Here is a 23,440-nt window from a genome sequence, read left to right as displayed (position 1 = left end):
CAAAATTCATTTACACGATCTGAATCCAATTGAACATGCTTTTCATATGCTGAAGAGAAAACTGAAGGCACCTAGCCCACAAAACAAGCACAAGCTGAAGATGGCTGCAGTACAGGCCTGGCAGAGCATCACCAGAGAAGATAATCAACACCTGGTGATGTCTATGGGTCATTGACTTCAAGCAGTCAATACATGCAAGTGATAGGTTATAAGTGCTGTGATTTCTACATAGTGAAAAATGTATAACAATACCACTTAATAGAAGCTAAGAATATGCACTTTAACCAGGTATGAATTGATTGATTATAAATCTAAACTTGTGGAGTACAAAGCCACACAAAATATGTCTTTATCCCAGACATTATGGAGCTCACTGTATAATCTTAATTTGTTTTCACAGCTACTTTTTAAAGATAAAGTTCAACAGGGAAAAAAGGCAATCAAGACCATACCAGTAAATGTGACAGACATTTTAATCAATCTGTAGATAACATGGAGATTACATAAAAACACTGAAAGAGAAACGCTAATCCATTGTACATCTGAGGAAAATGAGCAAGGTAGGGATAAAAGGTTTATTCTAATTGCTTCACACAGTTGAATGACACTCCTCATAGGGTTGTACTAAATTCCAAGATGCAAGAATACTCACAGACAAGACTGTAGCAAAAGCCCCATGATGAGATCTCAACAACGAGGCTTGTTGGTCTCTGTGTTCGTTTTAGTATGGAAGAGCCTCTTGAGAAAGAAGAGCTGAAGGTAGCCTGCTGCAATGATAACTATGCTTTGAACAGCAGACCACCAGTTAACATAGTTGTAGTTGGAGAGAAGCAGGTAGTAGTCGGCACCCTTTCTCATGCGTGCAAAGTTGTAAAACCGCCACATGTGGAAGGTATAGCCCTGTAGCTTGTTGGCACTGTCCTAGAAATAAATAATGAATCTTTGTTATTTAATCCTATAAAATTACATAAATTAACCTCAGAGAATGATTAGACAACAAATTCACAACCATGTTAAAAGGGTCTTATTTAACAGAGATTAAAATAATTTTGTATGAATATAATTTTCTCAGCCATCCTTCTGTTGGCACCAGGTGAAGTTTATCAAAAATGTAACTTTTCCGATTGAGAAACAAAACAAAAAAAAACTTTAATATAGAATTTATCAAAGATTAATTTTTATTTCCCTCATAGTGGATGTACGGCTTCACAGACTTTGTTAATTCTGCTCTCATCCATGATCTATGGTCATGTTACAGCCCAATATGTGAAGTGCTTAAGTGCTGAAACTGATGTTCCAATAAGATATATTTAAAAAAAGACCTTCACTTTAATGTACCGCCAAAACAACATATATTAAGCATTTCAAGTGCTTCCTCATATAGATGCTTCACTGACAGAAAACGTTATGCTAAACCACCTACGTGCCAGGATGAAGTTGTTACAACAGACTTTGCAAAAGTACTGAATGTGGATTCTGCAATATTTTGCACCGTGATGCAATTCTATCCACATTGATAGAATGACTTCTATTTGCATCAAACAAATATGAAAACATGACAATAGAAGTACTAGCGCCAGATATATGCAAATCCTTGATACAAATTATCTGTTTACAGGCTCAACTATCTTTTGAATCAGCAACTTAATTACATTGAATAATTCTGAATGTTTAGCATGTATAGGACCTGAAGTCTATGAGGGTGCACTCAGTCATGTGTGCCATTGACTACTCTGTGACTGTCAGTAGGGTAATGTTGACTCAGGTCATTACTTATTTAAACCAATGCCTACCTCAATGGTGTATAATGTGTCATTCAGATTTTTGCTGGCCTCTTCCTTTTTCTTCTTCTCCTTCTGTTTCTGGGCCTCATCTGCTTCACTGTAGTACACACCAAAATTCAGGAAGACTTGCATACTGCCAAAACGATTGTGGAAGTTATTCAGGCACATCTGGTAAAAACCTGAATCGATGAAATACAAGAATGTGAATTTACGAAAAGGCCACACATTTACAGTTTTACAATAGGTGCTTCAAGTGACAGTAGCTTGCCTAGCAGGCCTCTCCTCTTGGGGGGCAGGGGGGTTTGTGAGAGTATTGAGTTTCTTTTGTGTGTGTGTGTGTGTGTGTGTGTGTCTATCTGGCTGTCTGTTTGTCATTTGTTGTTGACTATCTTTTTGCCAGAATTGCCTATTTTGGAAACTTGCTTATTCATGACTGTGAAAACATACATTTATTTTAATAATGTCCCTGTAAATTTACTGAGTTTAAAGGCATACTATACAGGATTTAGCCTGTGTTTACAATCAAAGAAGCCTCCTCCTCAATCATCAACCCCACCCACTCACACTGAATAAGTTACTCTACTAAGTTACTCGAACATAGCTAGCTAGTGGTAACATTAGTTCCATGAAATGAGCTACCAAACATATATATTACTCTTAGAACCATGGTTACCTTCACAACAATTACTTTTTATATGTGTTATGCTGTTCAGGTATCCTCAAGGAGGATTCAATTTTACCCGTCTCCTCTGTTTTGAAGTTGATTTGACCAGTAGCATCATCTGTTGTAGCCACCAGGTGTCCATCTGGAGAGTTGACAGTGACTGAAAGGTGCCTGGCATTAGCCACACCTGTTGCCCACTGAACCTACAGTATTAAGACACAAACAAAAAAAAAAACAAAAAAAAAAACTAAAAAAGCTTTCATCAAACAGGACAGCCTCTTGTTTATTTTCTACTAGCAATGTAATTCAGACAATTAAAAAAAAAAAAATGTATACATTAAATTTATCTTGTTTCGTGGCAAATACAAAGTGATACAAAATATGGAGCTAAAATTATCGTGAAGACCTATGATATAGTTTTGAAGATTTGTGATCAAGGAAGTGTTACCAGTGAGTTAAAACGTATTTTCAGAGATATAGGAAACATTTATCTGTGCTCTTGATCACCTCATCCCAAGGAGTTGCACATTCATCTGAAGGATGATAAGAGATTGCATTTCGCTGAAGATCAAAACTTAGATGGTGATGCACCATAACAAGCCACATGGGATTTCTGTAGGCCTAGGCCTTTCAGCTAGCCATGGGCCCACATGCAGATCACTGTAGACTTCTTACTGGAACATTACTTTGCATCTAAAAAATGTGAGCAATACTGTGTCATTTATTGCAAATGAGAATGTGATTTCAGGTAATATCACAGACTACTTGTAAAATGCATGGTTCATCCTACTTATTCAAAAAGTATACAAATTATATACTCTGCCAATTCTCCACTTACCTCTCCCATTGTCAATGTGTTTTCACCCACGGAACTTCCATTCACTGAATGTTTTTTTTTTTTTTTTTGTTTATAGCACCATTCTCTGTAAGCTCTAGATACTGTAATGTATGAAAATCCCAGGAGGACAGTTATTTCTGAGATGCTGGAACCACTATGTCTTGCACCAACAATCATACCATGGTAAACGTTGCTTAGATGAAGCATATTCTTAATGTTTGGTTGGACAACAACTAAACCTCCTCACCATGTCTGCATGCTTTTATATACAGTATTGAGTTGCAGCAATACGATTAGCTTTTTTGAGCACCAGATTATTTGCATTAACGAGCAGTTAATAACTTGGCCACTGAGTGTATGTCCATCTTGTTTGTAAAAATTATTTGGTTTTACATTTGATTATGAAACTTAAGTATCTTTGTTTTGTAAGTCTGATTCTCTATCATGAGCTAATTGATATTTGTGCAAAATCACTTGCAGGCAGTCACAGGCCATGCCAGATGGACTGTAATATATTAATTAATGTACTACATTTCATGAAGGTCATTACGCAATGTAATCATTTATTAATTTAAACTCATTATATTATATGTTTGTGAATATTAGTCTTGGGTTCACCATAGAGGACTTTGAATGCATCAGAAATGAATGGTAACTTACCATATAAGTGAGGTAGAAGTGCTCACCATAGTGAGCAAAGTGCCAGAAGCACTCCAGTCCAGAAGCTGGCAGCACAATAGCGAAGTCATACTGGTCTGAGCCCCAGAGAAGCTCCTGATCCCCTGGCATGGCACGAACCCTGGTTGTCTGTCCCAAACCCCCCTTTCCCAGAAGCAGCAGGAACACAGTACAGCAGAGTGCGCCTTGCATTGTCTGTATTCTCACTCCCATAGTCACACAAAAGCAGGGATCAGATCACTTGCTGCTGATTGACTATAGAGCTTAGAAATGATTAACTTCCACTTGTACTTCAAGAGCTCATGTAAATTCCTGTTTTGCAAAGTTGTGGGAAACATCTAGTCATTCCACAGCTGGTGTGAGGTCCCGACAGCAAACACAGCTCAGCTTTAGATTGCAATGGGAAGGGCTGAAGTAAACAGGCATGTCACCCTGTTAGTATTTCATTATAATGAATTTCATTAAGCTTCAAAACCGTACATCACTATATTGAAACTCAATGTGTCGATTAGGATGAGCTGCCCAACAAACTTAAAAGAGTATTCATTTGGACATTTAAGTTAAATAAGTTAAACAAAACCTTTTATCACACATGCATAACAATGGTTTACTATATATTAGTGAAGAGGAAGGTAGCTAATAGAGATAATCAAATGATTACTAAAATAGAGGAAAATGATAATCCTAAAGGGGCAATGCAGTTCTTTGTTTCTGTGAGCAGCTAATCCAGGCATGTTTTCTGACAAATTTGATCACTTAAGAATTTAAATTGCATCTTCCCACCCCTTTTATTCTTCACTAAAATCAGTTATGTTCCCCACACACCAAATTCACCAATATAACACCCAATTATATGGTTTGTGTTCAACACATAATGGCACTATCAGTTACAGAAAAGGCCAGAGAAGTATGAATCAATACAGTATGAATCAATACAGTATGAATCAATATTTATTACTTTTTGTAATCATATGTACAGTAAATTTACAACGCTTTATGATGTTTCGACATTTTTTAAATTTCAGAAGTCATTCTCTCACACACCCTCTCTCTTTAAATTAATATTAAAGAACATATTTACAAAGAAGGAACTTTTCGAAAAACTACAAAATGATAAAAGAAGTAAATAAAGGATTCATGTCAGCAGTGATTCTGTCTACTCAAGAGGATTTAACCAAAAGACAGAAATAGTGTGTTGTTACAGTGTGTTGTTACAGTGAAATACAACATGATGGACCTCAAAGAGTTTTCTTCAGGTTAATCACGACACCAATATTTATATTAAGAAATATTGCACCCACATAGAAAATGAGTATTCTATAATGGTAGATATATGGTCACTGACACCCAGTTTTGACAAGTGTATATGAAATTTGATGAGTCCTGCAAAGAGCACACAGACTTGTAAATATAGAAAAATGATTACTCTTTTTTTCAGATGCAGAAAACCCAACTGCTGTGCTTAGCATTGTCTGAATGCCTGAAAAACAGTCCCTGTGTGCTGTCACACTAAACCCCTTGATAAAACATAAAGGCAATCTAAAATTTAAATGTCATATAAGTTATATCTTTTTCTAATGAAGTAAGAATCACTGGATAGCATATTCTTGACATTTAATAGAACATGTCTGTGTGTGTGTGTGTGTATGTGTGTGCAATATACATACAGACAGACAGATATACACATACAAATACTCACAGAATACTGAAAAAGAATGCACAAAATATTTTCTTCCAGAACCAAACATTTGAACTGCTTAGATGAGAAAAAAAAAAAAACATGGATCATAGATACAAAGCTATAATTATCTACCCAAAACCTAAAGCATTTCCTCTTGTGTTCTCATGTGTATACATATATCCCTCAACTATATTATCATATGGAGAACATAGGCAGTGGTACTCTATAGGATTTCAATAAACTCCACAAGTGACTGTTCTACACACCGTATCACCCAAAACAAATCTGTTGCCTGCAATATGTACGCAAAAGTGCAAAGAGGCACTTTAACACAATGCTTTAAAATAGTGCTGCAAAAAACACTAATTAATTTAGGTTCTATAGCAATAATCTTCTACATTGTAATTTTCCAACATGCACTCCCCTTCAGTGCCAGCCAGGTGATTATCAATAGATAATAAAAAAAACTATTTCTGGCAGAGAGAGAAAGGCATTTTGCTGGTTGAGGCTAGACTTATTCCAGCCTCACTGTATAATTATTCACAATTATTGCTCTACTAGTTGAATTTGAGGATGTAATGAATTATTTTCATGTCATCTGCTCATCACTGTGAACTTAAATAACCTCATGTTTTCTACTGTGAGGATTAAGCAGCACATTTAGATGCACAAATACAGAATCAGATTTTAAACTTTTCTTGGATTGGAGAACATAATATAAGGGGAGTGGGTACTGTAATATGAATGCTTGCACCTTACTGAATTTTAGTATACTTATTATAGTAATATGAATGGTGTTATTGCAGTCAGCATTTTCATAATCATCACCCTGGCTGCATCGTTTGCAGCAAATAAGGCAAGGTATACATTAAATAAATTAACAAACAACAGAAAACAAATAAAATAAAAATAGGCAGAACGCCCACAGGATATAGAGACCTGCATTGCCACATGCTCATGTTCTCACTCGTTTACAAACATGCAAACACACACATTCAAGCACACTAACTTAAGCATATAATACACATAGTAACAGATACCAGTGGCCCAGCTGTATTTCTGTATTAGCCATTCCGTTCCCTGAGCTGAAACTCAACGACTGTACCTGACAGTGAACATGTCTTTTACTTCAATGTCAGTCTGCAGGTCAGTACTATGTCACCAGATAATCTTGTCTGCGGCTTTTACTTTGGCAGACATCTAAAAATACACGGTAGCATTGGGAGGCACAACCCTGCCCCTTTCTGGAGCTCTAATAAAAGTCGTAAGCTCCTGTGGTAAGCGGCTCTGATCATATGTGCCGACACCTAGGGTTAATCTTCCCAGATTAGGACCGCCGAGGATAACTTAGACACTGCCTGCAGTTCATCAGCAGTGCTGGAGAGCATGTCTGTACCTGCCACCACCTGGCCTTCCAGTATAGGTACCTAAATTCATATTCAGATCTATAATCTATTCATTGCACTGACTTATTTATCAGGAAAATATGTTGTGTTTAGGTGAAAGATATGCAGAAACATTATTATATTTTTGTACACATTTCTAATGATAAAAAGTTACCCTATTTAAGTTGTGTAATGAAAGGCGGTTGGTTTTGGCTGCAAGAAGGTTCATTTTCATCCATGATCAGCCATATTGAAAACATATGAATCTACTTGAAAATGTTGTAAAACACTGCTTGCACTCAATCAAAAAAATATGTTTGTTTAAACTCTCCTTGATAATATATCCTGAAACCTTCTCCTTGATAATATATCCTGAAACAGGGAAACATGTCTCTACCATCACTATATAATTTCCAAATTATTTTATTGCATCATTGGATTCACAGACATGAATAAAAATATGGTAGTTCAATTTTAGAGCACCTTTCTCCAAATAGATGTTCAGATTCCCTTTCAACAAAAGCAAGAAATCAAGAAGCCACTGAGTTTGTGTAATGTGTTCAGGTTTAGAAGCAATAGTCCAAACGTTTTCTGGGGTGGATCAATGACCTTACTTTTGCAGCACACAACTCTCTCAGCTGATTCCAAGGAGGAAAATAGAAAAACTAATTTTACCTGAACAACAATAAATTATTGGAATCGTTCAAGTCCCTAACTTGCTCATGCTGTTACACTCACAGAGCATCTGCTATAGAAGAAGCCTTGCTAGATGAGTTTGGACTCTGCATTTGCCCTCCCCGCCTGGGTTTTTGAGAATCTCAGCAGTGTTGCGTCAGATTTTCTAGATCTGGGTTCTTTGCAAGTACACCACTCATAGCGAGACACAGTCACTGCCAGACAAGATGCTCGGTTAAAGGGTTAGGCTTATTGAACATCTGCTGCTGAGCATTGTCATCAAGGATATACAATGTGGGAACAACAGTTTGTGCCCAAGAATTTATTCAGTCAATTTCCAACTTCACGTCACACTCAATCGCCTGTATCAAACCATAGTGGTGAAACCTAAATTGTTTGTCTTTATTTTCTTTGTTCCTATCTATTTTTTTTTTCAAATAGATGCCTTGATTAATTGAAAATCACTATGAAACATTCTAGTCTCTCACACAATTGAAAGTATAGTCTATTTTTCAGTAGGTAAGTGATCAGACTACAGTAGTCCAGTTCAAAGATGGTCAGTTTGAGTTTATTCAGGGCAATATGAAATATCTACTAAACAAATATAAAATATTTATATCCAATCTTTTTATAGTTTGTTTTTTTATGTTCTTTGTTTTTCACCAGGGAGGAAACTTGTGGAACTCAGGGTAAGGCAGAGCAGGGGTCTGTGTGCTGTGTTATTCGCGTTTCCATGGTTCCTCCTCAACAAGAGAGTACTCCGCAGTGGAGCCATTTGTGGTTACCTGAAAGCAATTATCAGGAACATCTGACCAAGGCACTGTCAAATGCATTTCTCTCTTTTCTACAGTTTGGAGCAGAGAAACTCTTATTGTAATACACAAAGGCCCCTGCAATTTTCATCACCATATCAAGGTTGACTTTGTTATTGACCCAAATGGGTATATCCTCATTAATTATTGCTATATTCTATCCTTTATTTGAATGTTATGTAAGACATGATGTCATGATTTAATTTTGGTTATTAATACATTATCAAATCAGAACACTGTTATTTTTACTTTACTGGATATCCTTGCATGACATAGATTCTCTGCTCCAATACATATGGGTGTAATTATAAGAAAGAAAGTTTTGGGGAGACCTGAGCTACAGCTAGAATATAAGGGTCGCACTATCACACGACGGTTTCAAGAACAATCACTGCTGATGCTTAAAAACTTAATAAACCCACTACTTTAGGCATAAAATTGAACATACATATGCTTTCCACAAACATCGTAGTTCATAGAACACGTACTTTAAAAAGTTGGCTTGAGTTCAAACAAAATACTTAAGTCTCTGCAATAATATAATTTTGTGAATAATGGGTAAAATTTATGTAAACAATTACATGCATAGTGGACCAAAACATACATGAAAGTAAAAAAAGAATAGAGGAAATAGCAGCCTTTATGTCCTCAACAATCCACAATATGTCGAAACATCGTGCATAACCATTTTTTTTTTTGGTATGGCCTGTCATAAAATCTCTTATGCACTGCTGGTATGAGCTGCTATAACACTGGTGCTACAGTTAGAACCATTTGTTCAGCCACACCAGCCAGAGCCAGGTTGGCAAAATCATTAAAGATTCCAGTGATTTAGACTGTATTGCACTTCACCAGACCTGGGTCAAATACGTATTCGTTTTGGATTCAAATACTTTTCTGTGCTCTATTGATCTTGCTGGTGTAACTGAGCCTGCCAATATGACCAGAAGGCGGGGTTTGCACTTTTTGATAGCATTTCATTGGTTCCAATACACCAGACAAGATCAGTAAAGTGTATTTGAATCCAAAACAAATCCATATTTTAGTCAGGTCTGCACTTCACACTGTCCTTTTGATCAATGTCGTATTGCTATATTTTGCAAATGATTTACTGCTTCATAAATGTAATGGGATGGGGGCTACTGGATGGCTCGCTCATCCTGCTAAGACACAGTCACTGTGTTCAGTATACCCCATGATCTGCTATTGTATCCTGACTGTCATAGTACCTGTGGCCATTAACAATGCAGGGCAGCACACAAGTGACTGTAGTGTTGCCCAGGGAGGGACTGGCTCAGGTTGTCCATATCCCATTGCACATCAGCAGCTCCTCTAGTTGACTGGGCTCTTCCAGCCTGCCTGTGGCCTGCTCGCGACTGCTGCACATGAAGTATACTCAAAGTGCTCTGACTCTGCCGCTCTGTAGTGCAGAGCTTCAGATGAGATTACAGACCTTATCTGCAGTCTCCTGAATTAACAAAGACTAATGGGGCAATACATTGGGAGAAAAATATAGACAAACATGCTGATAAGGCTTGAGATACTACGCAACATTAATGAAGTATCCCTTGGCCTTTGGTGGTCCAAACAATAAAAAACATTTATAAATATATCTTTGAAATGTGGGTATTTTTAGACAGAAACCCCTTTTTAGAGTAATAGGGACTGCTTTAGTGAGACTGCAAAAATAGAATAAATCCTCTTACAGAAAATACTACACAAAATAGATATGATTAGGAATTAAGAGCAGATACAGCCATATAAATACAAGCATTAGAATAGCCCAGGCTGTTAATTGCATAGTTGAAAAAGACATTTGATTCATTATGTTTGTTTCTTTATCTTATGAAATGGGGGGGGGGGGGGGTATTCCCATTATCTCTCCTGGAGGGAACATTTAGCTGATTTGCATCCTTTTGCCCACAAAGAGAGAATACTTTGGGACTGTGTGGTTCAGAGAGTGTGATTTTGAAGGGCTATATTTTTTGTGATGCAGACCAATGCCTCCCTGAGCCCTGTTGTACAGCTTCAGGGAAATGACATTGACTTTTTTTGTTTAAATGCAGATAAATGCATAATATCGACATGGCACAAAAACTTCTATTCCACTTGAGTGAGTGGTAAAGAAATATGGTCATATTTATTTTGGAGTAAAAAAGTTTTTTTTTTTAAATATGTGTATTTATTTACATGAGCATTTAAACATGCAGGAAAAGATGAAAATAAATGTGGAGCAGGCAGGCAGGCATGGCAAACGTTGCTATATACAAGTCTCTATATCCGTAAGACTGAAATGTACCTTGCAGTCATCTACCAAGACTGAGTTGTGAGTGGCATAAACACACTGGTTGGTGTTGTTTTCGTGGTGGTTCTTGAGATCATCATAGTAGCAATGTGCCTTGTCCATCTCAATGTCATCTAATCTCGTCTGATTAGAGTCCAGGCTGTCCAGCTCCTCTTTTGACAGATGGTACACGATGCCCGCACCATAGGAGTCACCCACTACATTGACAGAGGTCCGGAACCGATCCCTATTTGGGGAGTAGAGGAGACACAGACACATAAAAATGAGAATGGGTAACTTCTAGGGGACAATGAATTTTGATTTTGAAGCTCTCTAATGGAGAATTTTACATGCTGTAAATCAATATGACATTTTGTTTTGATACCTCTCTTATTTATAAAGTACTGATACAGCAATTTCTGCAAACTGTATGAGCCCAAATATTGAGCTTTCTAAATATAATGTATAAAGTGATAAAGAAATACCATGTTTAGCTTTTCTGGAATAAATGTGTGTGTGTGTGTGTGTGTGTGTGCATGTATGTGTCTGAGAAAGAGAGAGAGCTCATGTGTGTGTGTGTGTGCTTGTACGTGTATGATCATGTGTGTGACTGTGCTTTTGTGTGCCTGTGTGTGTGTGTGTGTTTATTGAATTTACTCACAGAAGCCAGTCCACAGCCACCAGCAGGCTGATGTCCTGCGTGGGCAGTCCCACAGCAGTCAGGATCAGAAGCATGGTAACGAGTCCAGCACTGGGTATACTGGCTGCCCCCACACTCGCTAGAGTAGCTGTTAGACTGAGGCCAGGAACAATGTGGAACAGATATCATGAGTAAAGTGTCTGACAGTGCAGGGACAATAATCAGTGCTAAAACCAAAAATAGCAGAAACATTTTTTTAATGAACAACAACAACAGATAACATCTAACACTTCTAACCACACAGCTTACAGTACATGCCACCAGGCAATGGTCCATAAGAGCAACGATAACTTCTTTAAAATTCCTAAATGTAATTAGCAATTTACCGAATTCGGTCTTTCAAGTAAAATGAAGAACAACAGAAGAGAGGTTAGGAAAGATGATAATGGCAATATTAGGGACTTACAGATATGAACACAAAACAAGAGACTAACCTGACTGTGACAATCTGGCCGGCATCTAAGTAGATACCATTCATTTGTGCAATGAAGATGGCTGCCACAGCCTCATAGAGGGCTGTACCGTCCATGTTGATGGTGGCACCAACAGGTAGCACAAAACGTGTTACCCTTTTATCAATGCCCAGGTTTTCCTCCAGGCATCGGAATGTGACAGGCAGTGTTCCAGCACTGGGAGAGAGGAAGAGACGAGAGAGCAGTTTTAGGAACAGAGCAGACAAACAGAAGGCAAACATGGCTGAAGTTGTCAAAACTTTGCACGTTCTCCACAAGAGGTATATTATACATGAGCTTAATTTATTTTCTTTAAAAAACAGATTTTCATGTGGCAAGTGTGCTCTAAAGTTGCTAAACTGCTGTCATATTTAAAAATACTGGCATGTATCAATAAAAATAAATACATTAAATATATCAGATCATTTAAAATGTAAGCAATATTATCACAGTCAGTAATAAAAACTATTAGAAATTCTACAAATGCTAATTTTAGCAATATCATTTTGCCTAATATTGCCCATTTAAAGAAACATTACATAAAGCAACACTTAATTTTGTGTTCAATGCTTAATATTGAAATATAAGTCTAGACCATTTTGCCATGTATAAACATTACTAATGTAATTACTTTGTTAATAAATCACATTAAACTATAGTACAATAAATTAACAGTGTAATGGAAAAATAAGTAGATCCAGCACCACAAAAGAGAAAAAATTGCATATTTCATATTTATGAGAATTAGGACACACAAGAAGAACCCCTTGTACCTGGATGCTGTCCCCAAAGCAGTGATCCATGCTTGGAAGATGCCCATAAAGAAAGTGAAGGGATTTTTCCTGACAATGACAAAGTAGATAAGAGGCAGAAAGATGCCGCCGTGGATTATGAGTCCCACGACAACTGTCACCATGTACAATCCCAGTTGCCGTGCCACCACCTCCAGGTCTTTGATGGATATGATCTTTCCACAGATCAGGCAGGCGATACCCAGTGGTGAATACCTGTAAGAACAGGAACATCAGCTTACTGTGATGTTTCCGGTCTTAGTTTAGTGGTTGGGATTGTTGTAGTCATAAATTATTCAAAATACAATTATATCTCAGGATAGATAATTCATTACCTTTCATAATCCCATTTTTGTTTTCAAAGAACATGTGGAATAGTAATTGCACCATGTTTACAGCCCTTCTAACCCAGTGTAATACCCATAACTTTTTTTTTTTTAGTCCAATTGATGAATAAAAAATGTGATTCGCATACAAAAAAGTGCTGAATAAGCTCCTGGGAATTTCCTGTGACAACAGCTTACAATTATAGGATTCTATCTGCGGATAAGATCGATGTTTATTAATTCCACTCTGTTGGGAATTTCCATTTTTTCATTTTACAACCATTTTCTGTCTTACTAGTAAGCATATACACAATATTGTTAAGAACTTGTTAAAAATGACTGACCACATGATCATGCTGACAAGAGTCATGACGATCTCATTTAAGATGTTGAAGAAATCCAGCATCAGCCTTGCCTTCTCCCCCATCTTCCCCATGCATATCCCAAATGCAATGAAGAAGCCGATAAGGCCTAAAATAAAAAAATAAAATAAAATAACACAAATAGAATTTTTACATTTATGCTATATCATATGGATTTAGTCTCAAAAAAATTATATGGATGACCATACATCAAAATTGGCAAAACATAAACCTAGCAGCATTTGCAATAAGAATTTCAGAAACCATTTTGCTAAGCTCAACACAGAAGTTAGTATAAACAACATAAATCAATTCTAGTGCAATTACCAAAAAGTTAAAGAACTGTCAAGTTTATAGCACTAGATAGATTACACCATCAGCTTTAAAAGGTGTTTTTATGTAGATTATATATGCTCAATAAACCATACCTAATACATTCATTCCACCCTTGAACTGAAGGGCCTTTTTGATGACAATCACAGGCTGAGGCGGAGCTTTTGTTCCACTGAGAAGGAAATCATCCATGGTGCTGTTCACTTCTTCCGTGTAATCTGGAATCTGCTCCACTTTCTTTGAGACTGTTTGAATCTGTGAGGATGTACAAAAAACAGGACTAAAATATAAAAAATTGGGCCTATTCATTTTCCTAGATAAGGATTTACTTTAATAGACAATGTCTTCATGAATGTATGGAGCTCATGAACAAAAAATGTTTACTGGACCTAACCTGCTGAAAGCAAGCCTGAACCAGGTTCTCTGGGAAGAGGTTCCTGATGAGGTCGAGGAATGCATCCAAACTCGACACCTCGTCATTCTTGTTTCCCTCCCCGAGGTGGGCCTTCAGTTTTGGGTTACCGGGGTGAATGGCCAGCACCAAGATCACACCAAGTACGGCTGCGACGATTGTGGTAGACATGTAGTAGACCATGGCCCTGGTGCCTAGACGTCCGCTAGATTTAGCATCTAATCCCGCCAGACCTGGTTGAAAGAAGCACCATGCACATGTGAGTACCATTCAGATGCTGCCATATTTATCCAGTTATATCCTGAATTGTGAGAACCTAGGGTGGGAGAGTCACCTCTATGTGTGACATCTCATTGGCTGCTCATTTTTACCTCAATATATACAAATATTTAAAGGATAAAAAATAGTAATTCCTGTACAAGAATACAAATCTTTTTGTGGTATCACTTCTACGCAGACATACTTATCAACAGAACTGGCAGTTTGTGCCTATTCTTTATGATTCATATTTCTGTGGTCTGCTGCAAGAGAAAATAGTCCTCAAAATGGTAATTAGCAATCGACAAGGAAATAAACATTTGACAATTTGTCATTTTTAAAGAGCACTTATTTAAAATGACATTTATTTTGACTGCTACGCAATGGGACTTTCATTTTAGACATTGACAAAAATAAATAAAATCTATTTTACGTGCCATTTTGCAGAGTTAAATGATATATACTGTACCTGTGATTAAACTGGATATTATGAGAGGCAGAATAACCATCTTCAGCATCCTCATGAGGATGTCTCCAGGGAAACCAATGATCATTATGACATCAGCAGGCAGTGGGGAGACATAGCGCAGGAGCATTCCAGAGGTTGACCCCACAATCACACCTATAACCCAGAGACAGGTGTTTGTGAGACACAGCACACCCATGATTTAGACCTTTACTGGATAGATATACAATGTAAGTTATATTCAAATGTAATCCCACTGTTCTTATATGTGTTTCTTCATAGTACTAAATAAAATCTGACACAAATTACTGATTGGCCTTTTTTTATTAACCAAATTTGTAACAGCCAATAATGAACAGACTTGAAATGTTTTGCTTGTTTTCATTACTGTTTTTAAGCATTTTCAACTCATTCACCATGCAATTTTCAGTTGCATGCAATTATCAAATGTAATTCTAATGCATACAACACATTCATAAATTATGAAACACACCCTACACACAAGTATGCTAAGATGTAATTGTGCTACAGACATTGTAATTCTTTGCATTCTGATCTACATAATAGCCAGCCTTGCTACTCTAGTGGATCACAAAACACAGACCACAGCATCTGCTCTGAGCACTGCACTGCATTTCGAGCTAGGCATTGCTTAATGCATACAGGTATACCTCAGTAAACGAATGTGTTCATAGCCTGACATCCCCTTCTGTGGTTTCCGAGGTTCATTAGATGCAAAGTCTTTAGGCTTTTCCTTAATCCCAAAAGTCATTATACCTGTTCCTCCATGGACACGCTATCTCCACCCTCCATTTTAAACATGTTTCCATGTGGACTGGAACAGCCATCTGTCTACCAGCTGATCTGCACAGTCACTGTGCTGGTGGACAGCACCTCCAGCACAGCTGTCACTGACAGAATGGAGATTCCCAATTGACCCTTGTCCCTGGGTGATCCCATGGCCAATTATGATTAGATTCAGACTCAATTCTGCATTAAAGATTAATATTCCAGCTCAATGCATTACTGAGGAGATCCAGCTTACGCCAATCATAAAGCATCGTATCCATTCCCTTAGGACCAGGGGGTACTGACCCAGAATTGTGAGTGTGAGAAGCATGTTTTGGAAGAGCGTCTGGCAGATACCCCCACACATGGGCTTAGCCGGGGTGTCCACAGGCTCCAGGTGGCTCTCATGCATCCTGACCTCCACTTGCTTAGGCATCGCGTTGCCACTGACAGAGCAGAGAAGAAGGTTAATTTATGGTAGCGCTCGACTTTCGTCCATGATTTATCTAGCTAAATTTGAAAAAAAGTGCATAGAATTTTATTTGGATTAACTCTTTTTCCTCGCTCTCTCAAAATCACACATTAACGCTGGCATGAGCCTCCTCACTAACAAGTTCATTGCACTGTATTGCCATTATGCACAACATTTAAAGCTGGATAAGGAGGAGAACAACAAATAAATGCTTGCACAAAACGTATCCGAGCATTGCCGTTTCAAGATTACAGCAAATACATATGCATGTACTGAACATGGCTGGATAGTTCCTTTTAGCAATGCTGCTGTCGTGCTACTTCAAAACCAGCAGATGGAAGGATGATATTAGGGTGATGATTAAAAGGGCACTGCCTTTAAGACTGACTTTTAAAAGGAATAAGCCGAAATCAGATTTCAAAGAACAGATGTAGCATTTGGATTAGTGCACATGTTGAGACTTACTTGTCATGGAAGGCAGCATGTTCCAAGTTTTGCATTATGACACAGTATCTGGTAGAAAGAGGGCAAGACCAGAATGTGGGCTTATTTTGAAATTATTTACATTTACATACATTCATCTACATTTGCAATCAATCTACTCACATATGCAAACCCTAATCCTAACCCTTCCAATCATATTGTGTCTTCATTGCTAATGCAACTGGTATGACAGCTGGCATGGAAAACTTTTATTTACAACTGAAGATATTATTGGTCTAAGGAATACCTTTATCACAAGCACCGTATTTCACAAAAACTGAATTCCATAATTAAAAAAAAAAACTGAACACTGTTGAAAATGACAATTAATTTGATTGTATGCATAGATTTGAAAAAACTGTCTTACTCATTGCCATTATGCAGAATAACAATCAGCACAACGTTGATTGGTTTCATTTCACATTTTCCATTAAGGGCGTAACTACAGTAATCCCACTATAAGACCCAACCATAATTTATGATATCTTCCAAAATGAGTCAGCACAATGTGTGTCTACAGTGTATGTACAACTGCTATAGCCTAAGATTTGTATAAAGTGAACCATTTCAAATGCTTGCAAGTATGATGCAAAGCATTAGGGTGGGAGGGAGAGAGAGAAGACAGAGCATCACATGACCATCTACAATATAGAGCAGTGATCCCAAACCCTGGTCTTGGAGAGCCTGCTGTTTTTTCCTTTTGTTATTTTCAGTCAGAATGATTTATACACAAGGAACAAATTGATGCGAGAACTTCTAACTACTGAGTGACAATGAAAACAATCCAAGACCAGGGTGTGGGGGTCCCCGGTGTACAGGAAGGGAGAATCATGTACCAAGTGTAAAAATCAGGAGGAATGGAATGAAGCTCTTGAAGACAGAGATACAGAAAACAGCAGCATGTCCTCATCTGGAGTCTCACACCTTAACCTGACCACACAAATCCCTAATGTGGGACATTGTCAGTTGATGCATCATTTGATCCAGAACAGTGTCATTTGTTGCCTTTCTATTGGTTCACTTTGTCCTAAGCACTTTAAGTTTATCATGTTTCACCACACACAGACACACACACACACACCACAAAATGATATACATCTTTCTTAACAACTCTCATTATGTATGACTTATCTCTTAATCACACTTATGGAACAACACGTCCATATTAGTGAGAAATATGAAAATTGTTCCCTCTTGGAAAACAATGCAAATCAGTGAGGAAAGATGTTTTTTCCACATTTCCCATTCTGTATGTTCTGTAACAAGCCATTCATTCAGTAAAGATGTAAACCCCTCAGTACTGGTCAGTACTAACTGACAAAAGGCATGGAAGTATAGTCTTCTCATTGAAGAAATCTTCTATGCTGTTCTGAAATTTTGAAAAAATGGTATGCACATTCAAAGATAAAAAGGTACCAACACAGCACTAATTTGTATCTTGTTGTTCATAACATTGCCTTCACTTTTTGCAGGAGGCTTACTGCTGATATTACAGAAGGGAGCAAACAGAAAAAAGGATTTAAAAGATTAAATATATCGGAGGTCTGGTCTTTAACCTCTAGAGACTCCTTGCCTGATCTCTTTACACTGGCGATCGGGGGGGGACCTTTGACCGTCATGCAGTCCAGTGCTTGGCCGTTCTTGTAATCCTGACTCTGACTTTGACGTCCTCTTGCTACTGTGCTAGTACAAGACACTCTGTGTCCTCCAAAGCAGTTCACCAACCAGCTGATCTCAGCGGCATCACATGACGCGCATGAGGACTCTCCACTCGAAACAAACTGAACCTGCAGTGCTACCTAATTCTGCTGACCTCTGGTAATTAAATTAGCATGTGCTGTGATGCAATGTATGTTCAGAGCAGGCAAATTCATGCCCATTATTATTATATGTCTTGGAGCCCTTTTCATGTTGTCCCCACCTTAACAGCTTCCTGGAACTCCTCTGGGGTTCCCAAGCAGTCTCATAGACATTAACAAGAGAGGTGCACAAGAAGAAAAAGGTAACAGCTCCAACTTTTATTATGAGTTTACCAGTCTTTAGTTCAGAACACAAAGAATTTCACCCTAAAATTTTGATATGTTGCTAATTTTAAAACAACTGCATTGTACCATTGGACTTTGTTGGATAATGACATAAGATTAATAAGGAAACCGGTGCGAACAATCATCAAATCAGAATGCAATAAATGTGATTGACAAGAAAGCAATTGTCAGAAAAAGTGATTGGCATCTACATTGATTCCTCATGGGTCTCCAAAGAATGACTGCCAACATGATTAAACATTCTTTCTTTCTGAGCAGAACAGTTTATACTTCATAGTGCTTTTAGTTTCAGGTCTGTGCTAGTCTGGGTAATCACTACATGTGTGACAGCCACATTTTAGTATATATTTTAGTCTGGTATTTTTTGGTCAATTGTGGTTGACATATATGATGATCTAGACATGCTGACATTATTGTAACATTCTTATAATTACAACCCATTCAATCCTGTCTCTCTCCTTTAAGAACTGTCAGTTGTCAGCATTTGGATTCTGCTCTGACTGGACTGTTTTTGATATTATTGCATTATGTCTTGACTGCAAAACAAAATTATGTTGGTAATTGGAACGGAATAATTGTATTATTCATTGTCCAAATATCCAAAAATAGAAGGGTTCTCACTGTTACATGGTTAATTTTTCCTTTGATAGCTTGTGTTTTTTAAATAACACTGAAATTAAGAGAAGAAACAGTAAAATGTCTGAAAAGGGGAACTTTTCTTTGCATAATAAAGTCATTTGAGAGCACAGTAAGGGCACTTAATATTAAGTTCAGATGCTGAAGTAATTTACATTACTCCAGCTAAGCCAGTGTGTGGTATTATTGCTACTGTTAGGGTACACCTTGACAGAATTGCGCCCCTAACAGTTCACGTGCCACTGCAGGAGACAGGCAGTGAACGAGCTAATGATCTGACTACTGTCTGATACATGCATTTCCCACTCTAATGAGATTTCATCCTGTTTTGCTTTGCAAACCGGTTAAAATTAGCACTTGTAGTCCCACAGTAATTGCGTTGCACAACAGCCGAGGCTACCCAGGAAAGGTCAAGGTGTCATTAAAAAGGCAGGATTAGATCAGAGGCTTACGCAGTAGGGATTTCACTGTCTTTGAGGAGGGCCTGAGGGTTTACATCTCATCTCACAGGTTCAGCAGACAGATGAACCCTTGACTTTCTTTGCTGTGTCAGAGATACACCAACATCATAAATTCCCAACTGATAGGTCCCCTGTAGGCACACTAGGCACACAACCTTACACAGTACAGTTTGCTACAGGATAACGTAACTACCTTCGAATATGTAATTATTCTGCCAAGACTGAACCACTGGACACTTGGTGATGCAAAGTATTTTTGAAATGCTGTGGCCCTTGTGTAAGTTATGCTAAAATAGCAGAAGTCGTCAGCGTGCTCATTGTAAATGGGAACTGAATTCACTACTAAATTCACTCCGAGTCAGTTCTATCCCTTTCATAAACTGGATTGCTGTCCAGTTCATTAATATGTGCAGGGCAGCTATGTTGATGCATGTCGTAGAGTGTCTTGAGATCCAGGGACACAGGCACAACCTGACATTAGCTGCATCCTATTAGTGTTCTTGAGTGACCTTTACTCCATACTTACAAGCCAAACCGACAGGCCCAGCAAGAGTGACAATTTCCATTTGTGATGAAATAGTTAGGTTCATATGTGAAGTGACACTGTAGGCCTCCACCCTAATCATAAAAATCATTTTGTCAACATTAAGTATAGATTAATATGAGTACATGCAATATAATTACACAAAACTATACAGAATAACCTCATTTCCAAGCACCACCTGCACTTTTTTGCTTTGAAGGGGACGAACATACTGGCACAAGACAATTAAGGTGATCATCTCATCTTAACTCACACGTTTTTGCTTGTCTCCTCGTCTCCATTCATAAAAGTTGAGGATTGTACAAACAAGAAATGGTTTGACAAAGCATTCCTACTGCCCAATCACAGTCAATGTCTCACAATATAAAGCAGTTTCTAGACAACATCAAAAAATATGACGGCCATATAATGGAGAAACCAGCCATAAATCACCAAATGTAACTAGAAACAGGCTTATTATGAATGCAACAAATAGCCAAATCTCACCAGAATCTTCTTACCTGTTTATGTTGCAGTTTTCAATAGAATGTCACAGTAACTATTTACTCTTCAGCCATTGGCTGCAGTGAAGGATTTGAAAAGACTGGGGAGATCACAGCTTATCCATCCACTTTTTAAGTCAGGATCCTTGAAAGATTTTATCTCCCAGAACATGTGCTGACAATAATTGAGTATTTGCAATCACGATGCACTGTCACAGGCCAGCTGTCCTGTCTTTAAATCCAAACAGAAGGATTTCACCAATGCCAAAGGAAGACTCAGGATGATGCATGCATTTGCCCAGGCAGTCTGGACCAAGAGTGGGTGCCAGAGAAATGAACCATCTCCAAGCTTTGCACCAGACTCTCTGGGGGAACAGGAGGGAGAGGGTGGAGTCAGTGACCCAGCTTAAGTGTAAGTGGCAAGGGACAATCCCTGTGGCTCCTGCTCTAATCCCAGTGAAAAGCATGTTCTGCAATGTGTTCTGCTGCTCTGTGCAGTAGTGTCTAGCAGACTGGATAAAAATAATGCAAAGGCATGAGGTCAACTAAGAGTATCATAATTTATGTGCGTACAATAAGATATGCAAATGCACATCTATTTCAAACTGGTTGCAATAATATCACTCAAATGAAAAAACTGGGAATCGCCAAGCAGCAATTTCAATAGAAAATATCCTGTCCTGTACACGCAATTAGCTTAATCTGTGTTTTAATGTTCATGTAACAACAGAAACTCAAAACAAAGAGTTTAGATCAGCCATTAAATCTGATGTTGTTATGGTCCTTATTAAAGTTTGAAAAATACAAGGATAGCAGTAAATACAAAGGCATAGTATCCCACCCACAAATCCTCAGTGTAAACTAATTATCTCTTAATTCTGGGTTTGCAAGAATGAGGTGGTTATGTAACCGTGTTATTGGATATAAACCACTTGTTACAGCTGTTCCTTTGACTTGTGTACAAGGAAACAAAGATGAAATAGTATCACTGTCAATAATGTTAAATGTGTCATAATAAACCTGTCTCATTTATATATACAGATAATAGAGGGAGGTTTGCATGTTTATACCTTGAAAGAGTCACCAGTTACAGTGCTGTGAAAAAGTCTTTTTTTCCTGATTTCCTCTATTATTGCATATTTGTCTCACTGAATTATGTGGATTACCATTATGTGGATTGTATAGACCTATATTGTGAATTTGTAATGCATTGTATGATGTGATAAACTTGGTCTTTAGATTTTTTAAATTCTGATCAGATGGATTTAACTTTGCGAGAATATGTAAATGTGTCAAGATGAAGCACTGAGCAAAACCAGAGAATATCCATAAAAACTTTTTTTTGTGGATTGCATATGAACTGGAATTTTGTATTTTGGAGATCTGTGTTTGTGAAATGTGTGGTATCCATGTAATATTGCAACTGGTATTAGATAGTCGGGGTTAAAAATGTGTTTGGATGTAATAATGTGTTTGGACTTAATAACTGGGTGATTGAACGATTATTTACAGGTGTGTTTTTAGGCTTCTACCTTTTGATATAATGACCTGTTAAACTGATACCATTGTTACACCATGACGAAGACAAACTATATAATTGAATGAAATACCTCATCCAATTGGCTTTAGTTTCATCACTGCCATCAATGGATTTCTACATGTTGTTTTCATCAACAATCTAAGAAAATAAGGAAAAAGGAAATTAAAATATAACACTCAAAACATATAATACAATTACCACTGAGTGCAACATACAGCTTTTATATAACAGTGCATTAATGTAAATGAAAATGTATTGCCGAAACATGTTGGTGATTTTCAATGATAAGATCTTTTAACTGCATGTAGAGAAGTGTGCGATTTTGAAGATTCACCAATGTTCCAAGTGTTCTCCATCGGAAACCATGGCTCTCACTGTGTGCTTGTAGGCATAGTGTAAATAAATGAAATAATTTTAAAATGTGTTTAATGTTGACTCAGGTTCCCTTTGTCTAATATTACACTTGGTCTAAAGATCTGAAAACATTCAGTATGAAATATATCAAATTTAAGACTTTGGTGCTTGCATACCAGGCGGCAAAGGGGTCAGCACCAGGATATATCCAGAGGATCATCAGACCCTACACACCAGCCAGACCTCTCCGTTCTGCCACCTCTGGATGCTTGGCACCTCCCCCTCTTCATGTCTGTACTTCCCGTTCGCGTTCAATGTACTTAATATTCAAACAAGAGGATGCAATTTTTAAAAACACAACCCATGTGATTGAAGTGTGTGAAAGAAATACTGGAAGCCCCAACAATGCTAAATGGAAAACAAACAGAGGACATCCATATAACTGCAACAAGTGAATACGTACCAGAGGTGCAAAATCTGACAGCTTTAAAAACAACATTAACTCTATAACTATCCCACAGGTTTTTCAATGAGATTGCTCTTAAAGAAAAAGAGCATGATGTTCAGCTTGTTAGAGCTGAATACCACATCGGTTTTTACATAAGAAAAGGCCAAATTATCACAACCGCAGAAGGTTGCTATTTGAGTGGATAGTTTGGGCGCATTAAGTCATCAACTAAGGTTGTGGGGGTGATCTGGGAGCAGCCTAATCCCCGCACTGTAGCCGGTCCCA

General features: G+C 37.7%; 2 protein-coding genes across 2 annotated transcripts; both read right to left on the bottom strand.

Annotated features, from left to right (window-relative positions):
• Nucleotides 1-455: 455 nt before the first annotated feature.
• Nucleotides 456-4,278, bottom strand: LOC135255527 (transmembrane emp24 domain-containing protein 6-like). Its single transcript, XM_064336827.1, has 4 exons — nt 3,947-4,278; nt 2,525-2,651; nt 1,794-1,963; nt 456-921 (listed from the first exon to the last, which is right to left on the bottom strand). Exons 1-4 carry the CDS (start codon nt 4,175-4,177, stop codon nt 688-690), a joined length of 762 nt encoding a protein of 253 aa, XP_064192897.1. The 5' UTR covers nt 4,178-4,278; the 3' UTR covers nt 456-687.
• A 619-nt stretch (nt 4,279-4,897) lies between these two features.
• Nucleotides 4,898-23,203, bottom strand: LOC135255523 (excitatory amino acid transporter 2-like). Its single transcript, XM_064336812.1, has 14 exons — nt 22,884-23,203; nt 22,424-22,491; nt 20,832-21,178; nt 16,628-16,675; nt 15,997-16,136; nt 14,905-15,057; nt 14,160-14,410; nt 13,861-14,020; nt 13,415-13,541; nt 12,727-12,960; nt 11,936-12,130; nt 11,463-11,597; nt 10,817-11,048; nt 4,898-8,490 (listed from the first exon to the last, which is right to left on the bottom strand). Exons 4-14 carry the CDS (start codon nt 16,660-16,662, stop codon nt 8,425-8,427), a joined length of 1,728 nt encoding a protein of 575 aa, XP_064192882.1. The 5' UTR covers nt 16,663-16,675; nt 20,832-21,178; nt 22,424-22,491; nt 22,884-23,203; the 3' UTR covers nt 4,898-8,424.
• Between the last annotated feature and the right edge of the window lie 237 nt (nt 23,204-23,440).

The sequence above is a fragment of the Anguilla rostrata genome, chromosome 5, assembly GCF_018555375.3.
Source record: "Anguilla rostrata isolate EN2019 chromosome 5, ASM1855537v3, whole genome shotgun sequence".
Classification (NCBI taxonomy): domain Eukaryota; kingdom Metazoa; phylum Chordata; class Actinopteri; order Anguilliformes; family Anguillidae; genus Anguilla; species Anguilla rostrata.
This window is presented reverse-complemented; position numbering and strand designations above follow the sequence as displayed.